This window comes from Macrobrachium rosenbergii, chromosome 5 (assembly GCF_040412425.1).
Source record: "Macrobrachium rosenbergii isolate ZJJX-2024 chromosome 5, ASM4041242v1, whole genome shotgun sequence".
Lineage (NCBI taxonomy): Eukaryota > Metazoa > Arthropoda > Malacostraca > Decapoda > Palaemonidae > Macrobrachium > Macrobrachium rosenbergii.
The window spans coordinates 1,893,472-1,913,417 of record NC_089745.1 but is presented as its reverse complement, the minus strand read 5'-3'; the positions used below and the strand labels follow the sequence as shown (position 1 = coordinate 1,913,417).

Sequence of the window (19,946 nt, the reverse complement as noted above, 5' to 3'; positions counted from 1 at the left end):
AGTGTGTGTGTGTGTGAGAGAGAGAAACTAAATGAATTGATATTTGTACATGTACAAATACAGTTTCTCTCTCTCTCTCTCTCTCTCTCTCTCTCTCTCTATCTCTGTATATATATATATATATATATATATATGTGTGTAATGTATTGTGTGTGTGTACATATACATATATAATAATATAATAATAATAATATAATAATAATAATAATATGCATGTAATAATAATAATAATGATAATAATAATATGCATGCAATTATGTTTACCAATGAGAGCAAATCGAATTTTATAAATACAACACAAAGACAATCCGGCAAAACACGTCAAAATTAAATGACAACCACATAACATGCATTAGAGACGAGCTGTAATAAGACTACGATTAATCTACACCAACACGTAACGAAGTCAGCTCACACGAAGACCAACAAACTCCCACAGGCCTTCACGCTATTATACTTCCTCTTCAGCCATTAAGCTTCAAACTAATGGGGGGAAGGAATCACATAAAGCCCGTACGTACACACTTGCCAAAACCAAAACCTAAAAAAAAAAAAAGAAAGAAATTGACACGCTGCAGCTTGGCCTACAACAGATGGGAAACGAGAGACCATGGGAAAATAGTCTATGCCTTCATACTTCTTCCCTTCACGAGGCAGCGTCGTTTTTGGTTAATTGACCAGTGGGCCAAGAGAGTCTTCCTCCTCGGTGTTCTCCGTCTCCATTCCCTCGTAAGCCTTGGCGGACGCCCAAGAGTGCATTCTCTCCTCAGGCGACGTTGCTTTTGGCTGGACTTCCTGGCTGCCAAAGCGTCAAGTACCTCAGGATATCTTCTCTATACTCTTCAAAGGCAACGTTGAATTTGGCTCGACTTGCTAGCTGCCAAGGCATATACATCATCAGGGCATCATCATTCTCTCCTCAGGCGACGTGCATTTGGCGGGAAATCTTCAATATTCTCTCCTCAGACAACGTTGCTTTTGGCTGGACTTGCTGGCTGCCAAAGCGTCATATACCTCAGGATATCTTCATTCTCTCCTCCGGCAAAGTTGCTTTTGACCGGACTTGCTAACTGCCAAAGCGTCAAATACCTCAGGACTTCTTCAATTTGTTCACTGGAATGACATTACTTTTCGAAACAGCGACTGATAATTCTCTTTGTGAAAAGTCGATTTAAACCTCGAATTCCAGTATAGAATGCCTCGAAATCAGGTGATGATTTAAGTTACTCATAAACCTAACTCAAGTGCATCGTAAACCCAGGTAGTGTTTATACCTCTGAAATTATCTATGTATGAATGATAAAGACGCAATGTGATACGTAACAACACAGACAAGCAAAGGAACTAAATCCGAGTATGATTTAATCGGCAGTTTGACAGATGTCCTCGTGTTAATGTGTTCACTCTTCTCGGGAAAGTAAAAGAAGTGTCTCAGGGAACGAACAGATATGAAAATGATGAAGATGGCCGTTTGCAAAATGGTGAGTGAGTGACTGTCGTTGATTTTTGTTGGTGATCATTGTATATTAAACCCTGGATACATAACAATAGTCATATCAGTTAGACATTATTTTCGTTGCTAATTGAAGTAATTTGTCAATAGTTATTTCTATTTTGATGCATGGTAGTAAAAATACATGTAAGCACACGCACATACATTATGTGTATATATATATACATATATATATATATATATATATATATATATATATATATATATATATATATATATATATATCTCATCTATTTGATAATCCAATCATCCTCCCTTTGATCCTTCACTACTGTAACAATCTCTTGTTCAGCTTCTTCTTCTTAAGAAAATATTTTACAGCTCTCTAGTTTTTATCGGAATATTGGCACCGGCCTTTTCCTCTCGTGATTTGCTGGTAGAACAGAATATGCAATTTAGGACGAAGGCCAAGCACTGGGACCTACGAGGTCATTCAGCGCTGAAAGGGAAACTGACAGTAAAAAAGTTTAAAAGGTGTAAGATGGGGAAAAACTCGCTTTTGCACTATGAAACAATTGTCAGAAGAGGGTGGAAGTATGGAAAAGATCATATGAACAGGTACAGTAAAGAATGAAAGGAGTTGCAGCGTAGGGCCGAAGGACCCTGCAAACAAGTAATTTCTACAGTGCACCGCGCGAGGTGCACTGACGGCGCTGCCCTCCTATGGGGCTGATTTGCTGGTGAACTTAACCCAGTGTTTTTCCATTTTTACTTCATGGTTCTGCCGACAACTGTCTATCAGTTACTTTGATCGAGTGACCTAGCTGATTGCATTCCCATGGAGGATGGCCAATCTAATCACCACACCCCGCCTCTCAACCCCAAAAGCCACTCTCCCTAATTCTCTCCCCATGATTTTACGCCAGATACAGGTAATTCTTTAATTCTTGAATGCAGACCTTGTCAAAACATTAACACATTTTTCTATTTATTATTAATTTGCTAATTGTATTTTATCTTTTAATAATGATTTCTTCTTTCTGCATTTCCATTACCTTCTGTTATTTCTTCAACAACTATAAATATTCTTTGGAAGCTTAAATTTGAAGTAAATGGCCTTTTGGTGGGCTTGTTCATAGAATAGGGTTCGTCTTCTGAATAATAATAATAATAATAATAATAATAATAATAATAATAATAATAATAATAATAATAATTAAGAACTGACAAAAAGGTTTGATCATGGTTCCAGCTCATATTCCTTATCGCATAATAATTTCATATCTTTTTTGGTGAATATATTTTGGTCTACATCTCCTGAACTTTGGAAAAAATTAAATCATGCCTGACATTGCTATGATTTCTTAAAGGGTATGCCACAAGTCTTTATCAGCCAAGTTTCTCACTTCCATTATGTAAAATATTTTACTATTTCTCTTTTCACAAATAACCCCTTGTCTGTACTTAAGCCGGAATCTGTAACCCATTAAAATCTTTTCATCAGTGAAATCTAACAACGCTTTTGCAAATAAACGTAACCTAAAAATTGTCTTCCTTGAAATCTCAAGCGCCGTTACAAACTTCCTTTCCCATTGAAACTGCGAGAGGAGATGTTAACTGATTTTGTGGGTCCTTCATACCATTTTTCTCAGAGGAAAATGGATTAAATTGCTTTATTCATCATCAACTACGGTGAAAGCATAATTGAAATTTCAATGTGCTATTTTTCCTTTTTCTGTGATGACCACTGATCTGGTGAACACATATAATTAACTATATATTTTTTTTTAATGCATATATATGCGTAAATACACGCACACTAAAAAATATATTGTGAACTAAATATATATATATATATATATATATATATATATATATATATCTATATATATATATATATATATACAAATATATATATATATGTATGTATATATGTATATATGTATGTATTATATATTATATATATATATATATATATAATATATATATATATATATATATATATATATCTTTAAAGGTAACTGCAATGTTATCTTAATATAAATTCTGTGAGGAGTACCAACATCCACGTTTCTATTCAATCTATCAGTTTAAAGGTAAAACCTGTAAAACCTTCGATAGAATGCTGTATCGGTTTCCCCTAGAGTAAACTGGCAGTATGGAATCCATGTTACCATGAAACCTTGCACTCTGCAAGCGCCTGAGACGTCAAAATCGTGTTCGAGAAATTGAATGACTCTTTGGAGCTGTCTCTCTCTCTCTCTCTCTCTCTCTCTCTTCTCCTCTCTCTCTCTCTCTGAATCTCTGGAACGAACAGTCGAGAAAAATGCGCCAAAGTTTCTTCAAGCAATGAACCTGAGGTCATTGGTATGAAAGAAACTGAGAGAGTTATTGAAAGGTGAACAGAGGAAAACCTAATTGTCACTACAATAACTGTTAGAGAGTTAAATATAAGATGAAATATGAGAATGAATTGGTAGCAGTGTGGCTGAATGAAAGGGGTTGCTGCTAGGGCTGAAGAGACGCTGCAAAGAACATTTAGGTTGTCACATGCAATCGTGAGGTGGCCTGATTGCACCAACTCTGCATAAAAGGAAATCTTGAAGAAAGAACTGTTTTTTATTGCTTCCAGCGAATGGCAGGTAGACTGGTAAATTTTACCAAGTAAAACTGACAAAGTTCGGAAACTGTACAAAAAAGGATCCACTTTCTAATGTCAGATTAAATCATCATTAGACTGTTTTAAACAAATATATATATATATATATATATATATATCTATCTTATATATAAAAAATATATATATATATATATATTCTTATTATAAAAAAAATCAAAGTTTTATCAAATAAAATGTTAAGCCCTTATATCTTACAATGTCGAAATCTACGGAAAATAAAAAATATATTTTCTTTGTAACTGATTTCATTATTTCCATTTCTAAGGGTTTTCTTTATAATGACAGCGATCAGCTGAAAGAAAATCTGATAGTACTAAAATTTTTACTTTACCATTTCTCTCTCTCTCTCTCTCTCTCTCTCTCTCTCTCTCTCTCCACTATCACAAAACTCACATATGAACTTTCCGTATTTGGAGGTGACTTTTTCATATAGATGGTACCGAAGAGAGAGAAGAGAGAGAGAGAGAGAGAGAAGAAGAAGAGAGAGAGAGAGAGAGAAAGAGAGAGAGAGAGAAATTCAAACGGAAGAACGAAGATAACAGTTATACTTTAACGAAAAGGTGGTTATTTGTTCCACAAGCCGTGATACACAATAATAAAGACAATGTCATTAGTAAGAACGATAAACATAATTACAGGTTGAGGAAGCCAACTAATGTGGTTTCTGAGAGTAGGCCTAAAACTTGTTGAGCGGGATCGTACACTGAATGGGGTAATTTTATCAAAAGTATTAAAGTATAAAATACAAACACATGCAATTACTGTATATATATATATATATATATATATATATATATATATATATATATATAATGTCTATCTATCTGTTTATATATATATACATGTTTATATATATATATATATATATATATATATATATATATATATATATACATACATATATATATATACAGATAAAATAGAATCTCTTGATCACTTTATATAAATATAAATATATATACACACATAATATATACATATATTATACATATATGTGTGTGTGTGTGTGTGAGAGAGAGAGAGAGAGAGAGAGAGAGAGAGAGAGAGAGAGAGAGAGAGAGAGAGAGAGAGAGAGCAAAATCTAATTGACACATTTATTTGGATCTATCACAATTCAACTCGACACCTCACGAGAACCTGGGCGGCTGAAGTTCTCTCAAGATTGAACTTCTTTACTGAAGTTTCCCTTCAACTTAACAGGGCCGAATTCTCTCTCTCTCGTCAACTTCGTGACTGATTAGCGATTATCAGTGATCCATTTAGTAATTGATCAGTTGGATCATTTGGCTCATCAAATTCCTTGGTTATCAAAGGCGACACGGAGAGGAGAGTGTGGCTTAGTACCATAAACTGGCGTCACAATAACCACGGTCACGGCAATGTTTACGAGAAGCGAGTTTTAGTTTTCTGTAAAAGGAAACTATTGCGCTGGCTTTGTCTGTCCGTCCGCACCTTATTCTGTCCGCACTTTTTTCTGTCCGCCCTCAGACCATAAAAGCTACTGAGGCCAGAGGGCTGCAAATTGGTATGTTGATCATCCACCCTCCAGTCATCAAACATACCAAATTGCAGCCCTCTAGCCTCAGTAGTTTTTATTTTATTTAAGGCTAAAGTTAGCAATAATCGTGCGTCTGGCAACGATATAAGCCAGACCACCACCAGGCTGTGGTTAGAGTTTCATGGGCCGCGGCTCATGCAGCAATATACCGAAACCGCCGCAAGATAGATCTATTTTCGGTGGCCTTGATTTTACGCCGCAGCGGCTGCACAGAAAACTCGATTGCGCCGAAGAAAATTCGGCGCACTTTTTTACTTGTTTGTTTTTACGAGCAAAGATTAATGAGACGGGTGATCTAATGTCCTTATCTAGCCCAGGTCATACATACAAATTCGCATGCTAAGCCAGTATTCTAATTCATTAATTTTTTCAAAAGATATCATTCACTGATTTATTACAACTTCAACATGGCAACATACAAAAATATAACTCACCAGCGGAAACTGGAATTCAGTTTTACACGGGAATATATGATAAAAAATCTTTTTGAAAAATTCCTTTCGTCCAAGAACGACAAAGTTACAACTTGTCAAACTAATATGAAATAATTTATTCACACGTAGTCTAAATTAATATGCAATTATCCATACGTAGTCTAAACAAACGCGCAATTATTCTAACGTAGTCTAAACAATTACGCAATTATCCATACGTAGTCTAAACAAATACGCAATTATTCAAAAGTAGTCTAAACAAATATGCAATTATCCATGTGTAGCCTAAATTAATATGCAACCATTCACAAGAAGTCTAAATAAATATGCAATTATACATGTGTAGTCCTAATTATTGTGCAATCATCCACAAGTAGTCTAAATGAATATGCAATCTTCTACATGTAGTCTAAATAGAAACCTGTTCAAACCAAGGTCACATGGGTCAGATGGGGTTACAACACCATATGATTATATAGGAACGCGGTGGCTTAGTTGACGGACGTGACCTATGAATAATAATATAAACACCAGCTAGCTTGCAGCAATAAGTGGTACGAACACCAACCTGAGGGAGTGATAGAAAACGATCAGGCAAAGATCCTCTGGGACTATGGTATCAGAGCAGATAGGTGATACGTGCCAATAGACCAGACGTGATGTTGACTGACAAAACCAAGAAGAAAGTATCACTCATTGACGTCGCAACACCATGGGACACCAGAGTAGATGAGAAAGAAAGAGAGAAAAAACTGATAAACTCCAAGACCTGAAAATCGAAATGAGAAGGATATGGAATATGCCAGTGGAAATTGTACCCACAATCACAGGAACTCTAGGCACGATCCCAAGATCCCTGAAAAGGAATCTGGAAAAACTAGATGCCGAAGTAGCTCCAGGACTCATGCAGAAGAGTGTGCTACTAGAAACAGCGCATATAGGGAGAAAAGTGATGGACTCCTAAGGAGGCAGGACGCAGCCGGAACCCCCACACTATAAAAACCACCCAGTCGAATAGGATAGACTGTAATAATAATAATAATAATAATAATAATAATAATAATAATAATAATAATAACATGGTAAGTGGGCCACTCCCCAAAAATCTTTTTTTTTTTAAACAGCCCATTTGAAATGACTCGGCCAAAACTCAACTGCCCTTCAATGGTTTATTCAAACGAGCTTGACTAATTGCCTCTGGAGGAGCGAACACGCTGACCCACATTTTTGTTACTCCAGCCGTCGGTCAGCGGCGCTAAGTGGGTAAAAATAACTGTATGGAACCTGCTCCGTTGTGTGTGTGTGTACTAAGATCTGTCTTGCATTCATTATATATGCGTTTTCTAGCTACAAATAGAGAAGACAGAGGTTCTTAGGTACAAAACAATAAAAACAGTAAAAAATAAAAAAAAATTAAGTTCCTCAGTAATTTACTAATACAGACTTCGATCTTTTCTTCCTGTATTTCCCATTACCTTCTGTCAATTCTTGCAAATGAATACCATAATATTCTTTGGAAGTTTGAACTTCAGGTTAATGGCCCTTGTGGTGGGTCTCGTTCCATATGAACAGAGTCCATCTTCTGAATAATAATAATAATAATAATAATAATAATAATAATAATAATAATAATAATAATAATAATAATAATAATAATAATAATAATAATAAAAACTCGTTGTCTTCAGAAATTCATCTCTTCTTGTCATAATAAGGGTTCCCTTTGCTCGAAGGAAATTGCATTCCTTTAGAACCAGCTATAAGAACCGATCCCTTCCCGTCTTCGACAGAGGCCAGAGAGGTTAAACCATAAACCAGCACTTACATTCTCTTCGTAATGGATAAAGTTGCGAAATATAAGACCTGTTGGGGCCAAATCAAGCACTGAGACCTATTGAGGGTAATCAGGGCTAAAAGGGAAACTGAGAGTAAAAAGGTTTAAAAGGTTTAACAGGAGGAAAACCTCGCAGCTGCACCATGAAACAATTGTTAGGAGAGGGTGGATGAAAGTAAGGTGGAAAGACCATATGAACTCGGGTACAGCAAAAGAAACGAAAGGGGCTGCAGCTAGGGGCCGTAGGGACGCCGCAAAGAATCTAAGCAATGCCTACAGTGCACTACGTGAGGTGCATAGACGGCACTAACGCCCAACAGTATACAAAGTTGTGGGCCGTTAGCCGGGAGCTTCTGTCTTACATAAGGATTTTAAATTAGTGTTAATATCTCATCTTTCCAACTAACGACTTACTTTGCAATCAACTTCGCTAACGACGTTGAAGGAGGTTGATCTTTGTACGTGTGTGCTCGTCTTTCTGTTAGTCAGCATAATTACCCATAAAGTTATGAATGGATTTTTATCCAAATTCTAACAAAGCTGGACCTCTAAATAGCAGCAAGGGAGTAGAATTTGGGAAAGGTCCAGAGCTGAATAAATAGTTTTTTTTTTTTTTTAGGGGATAATGGTGGATACCTTAGTCTTGGTGGAGAATGGCTGTCGCCAAAGGCTCTTGTACTAACACGCATATTTTATCATATGTTTATGTTAACCTTTATCTGTTTGTTGTGATACCTTCATGAATCAGCATCATGTTGAGGTGACCCTTTTCTCTCTCTCTCTCTCTCTCTCTCTCTCTCTCTCTCTCTCTCTCTCTCTCTCTCTCTCTCTCTCTCATACACACACCCTGTACGGTACAGGAATGGTATTTCAGAGGCCCATAAGCAATTGCCTTTGTTTTATCAATTATGAAGTTATGTATATACTGTATATATGTATATATATATATATATATATATATATATATATATATATATATATATATATATATATATATATATATATATATATATATAATGGTTGTTAATTTGTCTTTGATAATTTTTTTTGTTACTCTCTCCATTCTGTTTCTGGTGTTTTTCTGTATAGCTCATCAACCCAGTAAAAGCTATTTGACGATCATTTAAGCCAATTGCGTAGTTACATTTGCACATCTTTAATCACATTAATACCTCATTATTCCGTTATCTGGTATCTTTCACTACTGCGTCACTAAACTTGGCCCGGGTAGCACATAAGTGCCAAAATTGAAAAAAGCTCAATGCTATGCTTACAATAAGAAACGATTTCTTCAATTTTCTTTCGATATACAAAAACATAGCTATGTCCTTCTTGAAACACCTATTATTATTATTATTATTATTATTATTATTATTATTATTATTATTATTATTATTATTATTATTAACAGACGTATTATTATTATTATTACATATTATTATTACTATTATTATTATTAAGCATATTTCTAAGTAACAGAAAACGCGAGTCACGTGATATACAAGTTTATGATACGCGCGCGCGCTTATTTAAAATCACTTGAAATAATACGAGGCTCACAAAGGTCGTCATATCCCTAAAGATTTACTACAAGCGGCTTTTGGGTAACAATAAGACCCGAGAACCCAACAGACAGGGTATAAGGGATTGGGGAACAGGGTCAAACCATAGCCCTGGTCAAAGACGTGGGATATTGTGCCGCCTGGGGAACGTGAACTTCCCTATATACAACTGACCTGCAGTACGTGGGAAAACAGGAAGAAGAAGAAGAAGAAGAAGAAGAAGAAGAAGAAAAAGAAGTAGTTTGACCTTCAAACTCCACCACTGGGCAAAACAAAACATCTGTTGTGGCTTCAACTCTTACAGAGACGAACAAAATGGATTAGGGAACCTCCCACAAAAATTGTCTTTTAGGCTGCTTTCGGTGTCATAGAGAGAGAGAGAGAGAGAGAGAGAGAGAGAGAGAGAGAGAGAGAGAGAGAGAGAGAGAGAGAGAGAGGGTCTAATTAGTAAAGCTGCATCACGGTTTTAAAAGATACCAAAATAAGATATTGGTTGACTCAGTAATCAAAAAGTCTTTATAACAAAAGAGGAGAGAGAGAGAGAGAGAGAGAGAGAGAGAGAGAGAGAGGGTCTAATTATAAAGTCTTTTAAAAGATAACAAAATAAGATATTAGTTGTAATCAGTAATCAAAAGTTTTTAAAAGATAGAGAGAGAGAGAAGAGAGAGAGAGAAGAGAGAGAGAGAGAGAGAGAGAGAGAGAGAGTGTCTAATTAGTAAAGTTGCACCACAGTTTTAAAAAATACCAAATTAAGATAATCAATAATCAAAAGTCTTTATAACGAGAGAGAGAGAGAGAGAGAGAGAGAGAGAGAGAGAGAGAGAGAGAGAGAGAGAGAGAGAGAGAGAGAGGTGTCTAATTAGTAAAGTTGCACCACAGTTTTAAAAAATACCAAATTAAGATATTGGTTGCCTCAATAATCAAAAAGTCTTTATAACAAGAGAGAGAGAGAGAGAGAGAGAGAGAGAGAGAGAGAGAGAGAGAGAGAGAGAGAGAGAGGTGTCAATTAGCAAAGTCGCTTCTGCATTTTTGAAAAATACAAAATACGAGACTAGCTGACTCAACATTAGAATGTCTTCACAGCAATGGAGAGAGAGAGAGAGAGAGAGAGAGAGAGAGAGAGAGAGAGAGAGAGAGAGAGAGAAGAGCGTCTAGAGAGAGAGAAATCCTTTCAGTATTTAGAAAAATACCAAAATAAGAGATTGGTCGACTTCATATTCAGAATGTCTTCACAACAAGCCAGAGAGAGAGAGAGAGAGAGAGAGAGAGAGAGAGAGAGAGAATGTCTCTATTGACAGGTAAATTCGTTACCCAGTTTTAAACAGAAAAAAAAATCACACAGAACTCGGTCTTCATACTCAAAAGAATGTCACGTCCAAAAAAATAAATAAAAAACACTTAAGACAAATGGTCAAACCATTAATGAGTGGTCCTTTCTCACGGGGACTGCCAACCGTTACCAATATTTTCCTCAGCCGAGGTTCGGCCAGCACAATTTTCTGTGAGAATTCGCAAGCACTGAATGTCGCGAAGGAGGAACAAAAAATGTCGACGGGCGATTGACGTGTCTTTAATCTAAAAGAGTTGTCACCTTCTTCCTGTCGTTTAGCGCTTTCCTATACCACAATATCCTTCATTTTAAACCTGACGTCAAACTTTTCCCATGCAGATAGAGATCTTACGAGCACGCGCGAACTTATGATATTTTGCTAGCAATTTTTTTTTGGCGACAAGATATTACGAGATACCATAAAACATGTTCTTTATGAATCGCATAACATAGCCCTGTCGTAATCTACAAATATTACAGGCAGAATAATTCATTAGCAGACTTCATAACACGGTTTACACTTCTTGGTCACTGTTTATTTTTCATTTTCCATGGGACTCTCTTTACCACAATTTTATGTATGTATTTAATTTTTTTCTGACGGGGGGGAGCTTTCTTTTTCCGTCCAGCAAAATGGCATCCCATTAGTAACTATAAAAAAAACACTTGCAATGAAAATACATTTTGAAGGTTTGGATTTAAAATACATTTACTATTTTTTGTAACGATAAAATAAAGTGTACTGGTTTCTTTTTCAATTCTTTTTAATACATCCACAACATACAAAAACAACATGCACTTCTTTAATTTCTGGAACATTTAAGAATATGAAATATACCTGCATTTCCACATAATTCGATACAAATTTATGTCAAAGGAAGAATTTGAAGGTTACGTTTCAAGTTTAGTCTTAATCTGTGTTGACATTATTCCAGTCAAACAAAGATCTAAAACGTGTTTTCTCAAATCAAATTAAGAAAAACTCACACATTTAAGAATAAATAATCGAAAAGAAAGCTTGTTCCTTGTTTCAATTTCACACCTAATGAAAAAAAATAGCCTAAAATAAATAGCAAATAATATTACTTCTCAATCTCCTACTTCCAGGTATCGAATGCGCTAGTCACAGCAGTTCTCTTCAGTACAGTTCTGCACAGAACCACTTCACTGCGAGCACCAGTCCGTGAATACGCTGGGCTGATCAGCAAAGGCCAGGCTGTGCTGATTGACCCATACATAGCATCCAAAGAGATTCTCATCTCACCAACAACAAAATGATTCAGATAAGGAAGATTCAGAAGAGTCTACACCTACATCACAAACTCCAGAGGATGAAGAGCTGCCAATACCTGTTGCACTGATGAACAACCCTTCAACCTTCAAACCCAAGATCTATCGTGGTAACTCCACGGATGCTACCAAATTGCAAAACAGGCTTTTGGAACTCCAGAACGGGGTTCCGTTCTGGAGGAAAAGACTGGGGAACTTAGGTCTAGGAAACCACGGCCTGTATTCTGGAATAGCACGATTGGGAGCGGGGGGCATTTCGCTGCCTAGTCTGAAGAGGCTTTCAGGCTCGGGCATGTCACGCAGGAGAACAGCCTCTGGAATACTACCGAGCGGAATCACAAAGAAGAATGTGATTCATTTCCTGAGGAACAACAGAAATTTAACCACCACAACAACAATGCAGCCCACAATAGATTTTCTGTCTCGGTGGCACAACTCCTTCAGCAGAGGCAAACCAGAAGAAAGTGTTCAGACACAGACAAAGAAAACCCCTATCGATGAACGCATTGCTAGTAAGAATCCATATCCACAACAGATGACAACACAATCGACCGCAGACCTTGCAGACGATCAGTTTTACAGTAACTTGAAAACTAAAGCAAACGGAAATAAGAGAACAAAGCCTTTGCTGACTTCACCTACTGGTCTTGCATCTGTGCATGATATGACAAGTACACACTTTGCCAATGGAAGCAGCACGTCTCCGACAAAAACCCGCAGTTCAATTGGAATCACGAAACAGAATGGGTGCACGACCCGCGATGAGAACCACAACGATATCTCCAAACCGGAAGAAAAGTTCCTTGCCGGCTTCTTTATCAAAGGAATTAGATAAAAGTGTATTACATGATACGGAAATTCTTGAATCGATCAAATCAATTGTCAAAAGTGCTTCGGGCAACACCAACGATTTCTCAGTACAAAATTTCCAAGGTAACACATCCCCAGAACCTTCAGACATTTTCAGTGGGATTAAACCATTGTATGGCTTCAGACCAAGTTATCAGGAACCATCAAACACAAATCAGTCATCAATACCAGAATCTACACAGCAATCATCAGTCTTTTCACTGACAGGAAGCTCTAATACCAGAACAAACACAAGAAAGCCCAGTAGACCAAACATAGAACCACAAGTTGTTAATGCAGGTCCAACTATAATAGTGTCACCACCACCTCTTGGCCATAACTTGGCACTACAGATTGGTCATTCATTACCTGTCTTAACTGAAAAGCCTACAGATACGGATTACCAGAAAATACGAACTCTGGGAGATGATACTGATATTGTCGTAGGACGTCCTGCTGCCCTAATTAAGCCACCGCCAGTTACTGTACCAACGACCACCATCCCACCTACACTAAGAAATGCAGAGGGATCACCAATATACATTAGTAATAATGACCAAAAATATCCCACCACTTACCAACCAAATATAGGATCTCCACTGCCACCATGGTATACTCAAGAGATTGGTCCCCTCTTGGAAGCAATATCAAAAGTACAACCCTTATAAGCTCCAGACATCTCATAATTCTGCTCCAAGAACTTGAAAGCTTTAGTTGAAAGTGGTAAAATACCAGAATTTTTCAAAAATGAGCATTTGATGGATTACATTAAGAAGGACCAGTTGAGGTTTCAACCATCAAATTCCGTTGACAGGTTAGGAAAACCAATATCAGGTAGCACTGTTGATCTTGAAGCTGATGAAAAGGAAGCTGGGATTACTGGTCAGTTCGTGGCATTATCTGGTCTGGCTTTGCTCATGGCATTTGGAGGATACTTCCTGTTTTCATCATCTGAATCTGTGAGTGAGTCACGAGGGCCCCAGACCCTTTGCTCCTTGCTGTTAATCAAGCAAGACATGGTTTAAAACTTTTACAGCAAGGTCTTGATGAGTACGAGACTAAACTGATTGAAAACAAAGAGCGCTCGAATCATGAAATGCCATCGCTTAAGGCTTCTGAAACCGATCAACCGCTTCAAGACGTCTCAATGGATCTAGGAAAGATCTGGAAGAACATCCAAGAAATTCCCAACAAATTACTTTTCAGTGAGGAATCTCCATTTTCCAATGCAGTAAAGATGATCAAGAAGCAAATTGGTGATCCTGAAAGCCTAATTAACTCTATAAAGAATTCTCTGATGGACAGTTTAGGCAAGACTCGTCAGTCATCTAGGGAACCTCATAGTCTCCATGAACCGAATTCCAGTATTGCTATGCATGACCAGTTGGATCCTCTTAAAATTTTATCTTCAATGGAACTGTTTAGTTCATCATTGTCGCCGCAGAATCTAGTACTTGATCTAATTTCAAAATTACCTGTGTCCTCAGACTCGAATAGTGAGGGTGATGATCAAATGCGATCATTTGGAAAGCAATGGAAATTCTTCTCATCACTTTTCCTCCCAGCATCAGCTAAGAATGTGTCTGCCAATGAAGAATCTGACTTACTGCCTCATGACAGAGTTGGAGAAGAACATGAGAAAGGTGTGGATAATCTAGATATAAAAGATGATGTGCTACATCATGGTCGAAACGAATCTGATAAGCAAAGAAAAGAGTCAATTAATGATACTAATAAGAAGCCCATACTAACTTATAAAGACACAAAGGGGCATAGCAAGCAAGTTAACTCAGATGATGACAAAGAGGAATATAAAAGAGACGAGACTGAGAGCGATAATAGCTACAGCGATAAGGAAAATATACCTGATGATGTTGACACTCTGGAAGGAAGTGAAGAATTATCTGACAATTACATATCAAAGTTAGATTTCAATGCAAGCCACAAAACTGACCAAGATCCAAGCCCAAGAAATAACACAAGTGAAGGATACACTGAAGAACAAAATGACAGCAATGAGGAAAACTATGACTTAGAATATGATGTAGAGACAGAAAACCCAGAAGGGTCGACTCATATTGGTGATGAGAATGACTATGATAATGATTCAGACTTGAATAATGTAAACAATACGCTGCTTGGTGAAGAGTTTGCCAGGGTTCATGGCTTAAGTAAAGGAAATGGCAATAATTCCAGCCAAAATCTAGAAACAGGAGTGATAACATAAGTTACACAGAGATAGGGCGTTTCAAGAAAATCTCAGAAATCCTGCTGACCTAGGGTCACATGAAATTAACATGCTAAATGGTGATGGTATGAATACTCCGGATGGAGAAAACAGTAGAAATTATGAAAACACAATAATGCCTCAGCCTTCAACTGTGAATTATGGCGACTTGGAACCCAAAAATGACTTAGAGTTAAATGAACCCAATGAGGAAGGTAATATCGATCCAAGTGCAGAAGATGAGTTAAGCACACAAAATAAGGAAGACTTTAGACCTGATGATGCCAAAAATAATAATGACCTGGACTTTGATGACAAACTGACCTACGGAAACCAAGGAGACTTGAGACCAACTGATGATTTTGATAAATCTAATCATGGGAGTGAAGATGGCCTAAGACCTGCTGATAACTCAAGCAAAGTCGAGGTAAACTCTGATGACAGAGCTCCATCAACCAAGGAAAATAGAAATACCTCAAGACTCAGTGATGACATCAGCAAAGAAACGAACATTAAAGGACAGTCATCAAAGGGCAAAGAAAATCCGAGTCTTACTGCTACGACAGGCAAAGCTGACCTGAACTTGAATGATGATCAAAGCAAAGGAGATCAGACTGACAGAAACCACTGAAGATACTGACAATCCTGAAACAGGGTTGAAAGAAGAAACAACAGAGGCAACTGAAGAAGAGGTCTTTGAGCGCAGTAACTTGACCAGGGGTGACCTGAAATTAAAAGACACGTCAAAAGATGCAGAAGAAATGAATCTGAACCCCAAGGATGGTTCTGGAAACAATGACCAGGACCTCAAGACCAAATCGTCTAATACAACAGCTCAAGATGACATGCCAAACAATAAGAGATCAGAGAACAATTACATGTTAATTTCAAAAGATGGAAACTCTGATATCAGTGACAATGCGAAGTCTGAGCAGGATGACTCACCAGACTCAGAAGTAAAAATGAATGGAGAAAGTGGCATCTCAAGTAAAGAAAATGACAACGGTCCAAACTCAAACTATAGAAGCAGCACTGACAGTGCAGGTGAATCTAGCCCAAGTGAGACCAAGAACTCTCTACTTGAAGAAAAGACAAATTTGAAAGACATAAAACCTTGACAAGTAATGTAGAAAGTAAAGAATTTTCAGCCCTCAAAAGTATACTGTCAAAAGAAACAGAACTACTCTCAGGCCTAATAGCAGAACCACAAAAACAAAATGGCGATGTCTCAAGACCTCAAAGTTTACTCGAAAAAGGAAATACTACAGAATATGAAAATGCAGGTATCTTAAGAAACCTGACAGAAGAACGAAATGAAGTGGGAAAATTTACTGAACGTAAAGAAGAGATAACTGATCGCAGTGGTGAAACAGAACCTAAAAACAAACAAAAAGGATACGAAGAGGAAAGCGACAGCAAGAAGGATGACAGAGAGCCCCTGGTGTTGTTGAAAGAGAGCAAAGTGACAGACAAGGACCATGAAGAGACTAAACTGGACGATGATATGTCACATGATCAGGCAGAACCAATGGAAAACGGTGAAATGAGTAAAGAAAATGGAGTACACATCTCGAGCAACTCTGCGGACGAGACTCAACCACAAGGAAGATGGTGAGGATCCCTCATCAGAGGGCAAAGAAGAAGAGGAGGAGGAGGAGGAGGAGGAGGAGGAGGAGGAGGAGGAGGAAGTGTTGGAGGAAGCTTACTCTCAAGTGAAAGAGCAATTATCCAGAGGTTATTACTACCCTAGCAACAGACCAACGAGTCTATTACAAGACATGGTTGCCCGCTACCTAGCTCACGAATCCTTGCCCGATAATAACATCTCTGTTTAAATTCAATGTAGGAAAAGGAACGAGGTTTGGAACGCATTAGAATTTTTACCTAAAATCACTTTAATTAAACATTCCAAAATGTGTCATTTTAATAACCACAATGGCCTCTCAACTTCTCATAATATGAGCATACTGCAAAGCTTTCCAGGAGAGAATTCCAGATCAAAGAGAATAACAAATAAGTAACAAAGATAAGCCAAAATCAGAATAACAAATCCACACAAAGAAAGCAATTTGAATGAGAAAATGTAAGGTACTGACAAACAAATTGCCTAAAATATATATCTGACAACTACCTCCGAAAAAGCAGCACTTGCTAATGAAGGATATTTGAAAACTCAATGAGATACATTAGCGAATTTTAATATAGTTTTACGGTTCACAACAATAAATATTTCAGCTGTAATTTTATATTTTATCATTAATACACAGTCGTTATTATTCTTTCTTGTAAATGGAATTAGTAGTATGGTCAAAAATTTCGAACAGAAATAGAAGCTGCCATGAGACTGATAAAAGGAGTTAATATTACAACAAAATTATACTCACTTCATGCATAAAACAGAGTACTTTCAATGGGAGAGAGACTGGGAATATATATATATATATATATATATATATATATATATATATATATATATATATATATATATATATATATATATATATATCAAGAAATATAATCCACACCGTCAGAAAATGAGAAAATGAAAAGAAATTAGAGAATACAGTAATCTAAAAAAAAAAAAAAAAATACGCAAATAATTCGACATTCAGAAGCAGATAATATGAGCGAGCTAACGGCATTATGTAGCCCAAGTAAGAAGAATATAAGAATAATAACACAAGAAAAAATAACTCCACACAACGAAGGAGATACAGTTATATACAGGAACAATAAGGGAGGGAAGATTCAAAGTCACAAAACATGAGACAGAGATTATATCAACCAGAAAATATGAGGGAAGAGTGAAAATGAGAAGTAAAATTGAGGAAGACTGTAACTATTAATCATGAACATTAAGGAATAAAAACTGTATAAGGTCGTAGAAATAAAATGCAAGATCAATTATGATCAAGGTAGATATTCTAATGTCGTGCCAACGCCGATGTTTCCCAAAAGTGATTTAGCAGTAAAATTAAAGCACCGTTGTGGATGGTACTACAGTACAAGAAATGACCCTCAGGTTACGGGCTGGTGTTTTGGGCATTAATTTGATTTAAATATATATACACACACACACACACATATATATATATATATATATATATATATATATATATGGTATATATATATATATAATTAACTGTATATATGTACATATATACATATATATATATGTTTATATAATATATATATATATATATATATATATACATATATATATATAACTATGTACGTTCAACTATAAAATTCATTTCACATATACACATTTATATATCAACGCACATGTATAAAAAAATGTATTTCTGTACATATGCAATGTATTTATTCAGAAACTGTCAATATCACTTGGGCATTATAATGTATTCCTATATATATAAGCAGTATATTTATTTATAAACTGTCAATACTTCTGGGCATTACAGACAACTTGGTTATCTAATTATAAAGTGAGATATTTGTGGGCACTGGTGTCACATAAGCACAGGGGCATTTCTAAGGCCATCAAGGGGGCTTTTGAGATTTTGGGGTAATGTGCTTGTTTATTTTTATAGTTTTTTTATTTTGGCGCACACCTGGCGGAAACTATAGGTACTATTGATTTGATAGGCGGGTATTAAAGGTTAATATTATTTGGTTGTTAATCTCCACTGACTTGTTATTGAAGAATTTATTATTTCTTATTTATTCAATATTTCAAGACTGTTCATCTATGTAGGGGGGTGTTTATATATATATATATAAAACTGTTCATATGTGTATATATATATGTATATATATATATATATATATATATATATATATATATATATATATATATATATATATATATATATATATATATATATATATATATATGTATATACACACACATATATATATATATATATAATATATATATATATATATAATATATATATATATATATATATATATATATATATATATATATATATATATATATATATAGGAACAATAACCATCACAGTGACTCTATACAAAGGTGTTTTTCAGTCACACTAAAAATGAAAACCTATAGCAGAAATTTCTATTCAACTAAGTGAACAAAAATATAATCTCTCGTAAAACTTGTCTTTCTGTATAAAGGATAATATTATAGAACTCATAAAAATGTCACTTACTACATAGCTGTTAAAATAATTAAAAGTGTCTTTTTAAATACATCTTATGTGATATAAAAAAAAAAGTCATAGAGAATATCTTTTCCAACCTTGCCTTTTCAAATACGTGAAATGATAAATAAAACAAGTGAGGACGACAGCCAACACCCAAATGATAAATAAGCAACAAGTAACAACCCAAAACCGGAAATGTTCTTCGTTTTACGCAACCACTGAGCTTTAACTATACAGGGCTGGCCCGGAAGGATTAGGCTTATTTTACGTGGCTAAGAACCTTGGTTACTTAGCAACGGGATGAGCTTCGTTAGTACCAATCTTATAGCGAAAATAATTTCTAACCAGAAATAAATTCCTAACTCTAACCAGTGGCCGCGGGAAATGGCAAAAAACAGTCTGGGCTCAACCGGTGCAATAGTAACATACATCTCAGGAATTTGCGACCTCGATCGACCTACCATCTTCCAAAAGTCCACGCAACATCTCCCTAGCATAACCTAGCAGCAAAATCGGCAACCGCGCAACTTCCAAAGATAGCAACAACAAAATAACTTCATTGAACAACACCAAGTAGCTTCCAAAAACTTTAC

At 36.1% G+C, this 19,946-nt stretch overlaps 2 protein-coding genes across 2 annotated transcripts in view; one reads left to right on the top strand and one right to left on the bottom strand.

The window, feature by feature from the left end:
• LOC136838424 (uncharacterized) overlaps positions 1 to 19,946 on the bottom strand; it is a 56,453-nt gene that overhangs the window by 18,290 nt on the left and 18,217 nt on the right. The gene's annotated exons all lie outside the window — the stretch shown is intronic.
• Positions 15,288 to 16,335, top strand: LOC136839037 (dentin sialophosphoprotein-like). The gene is made up of 2 exons (XM_067104702.1): positions 15,288 to 15,783; positions 15,872 to 16,335. The coding sequence occupies exons 1-2, from the start codon at positions 15,288 to 15,290 to the stop codon at positions 16,333 to 16,335; spliced, it is 960 nt and encodes a 319-aa protein (XP_066960803.1).

What these genes read in the sequence shown, in the direction of transcription:
- LOC136839037 (XM_067104702.1), top strand. Translation starts at nt 15,288, where the DNA reads ATGCTAAATGGTGATGGTATGAATACTCCGGATGGAGAAAACAGTAGA. An exon ending in GAGTCTTACTGCTACGACAG is followed by an intron (nt 15,784 to 15,871) that starts GCAAAGCTGACC and finishes ATCCTGAAACAG; the next exon opens with GGTTGAAAGAAGAAACAACA.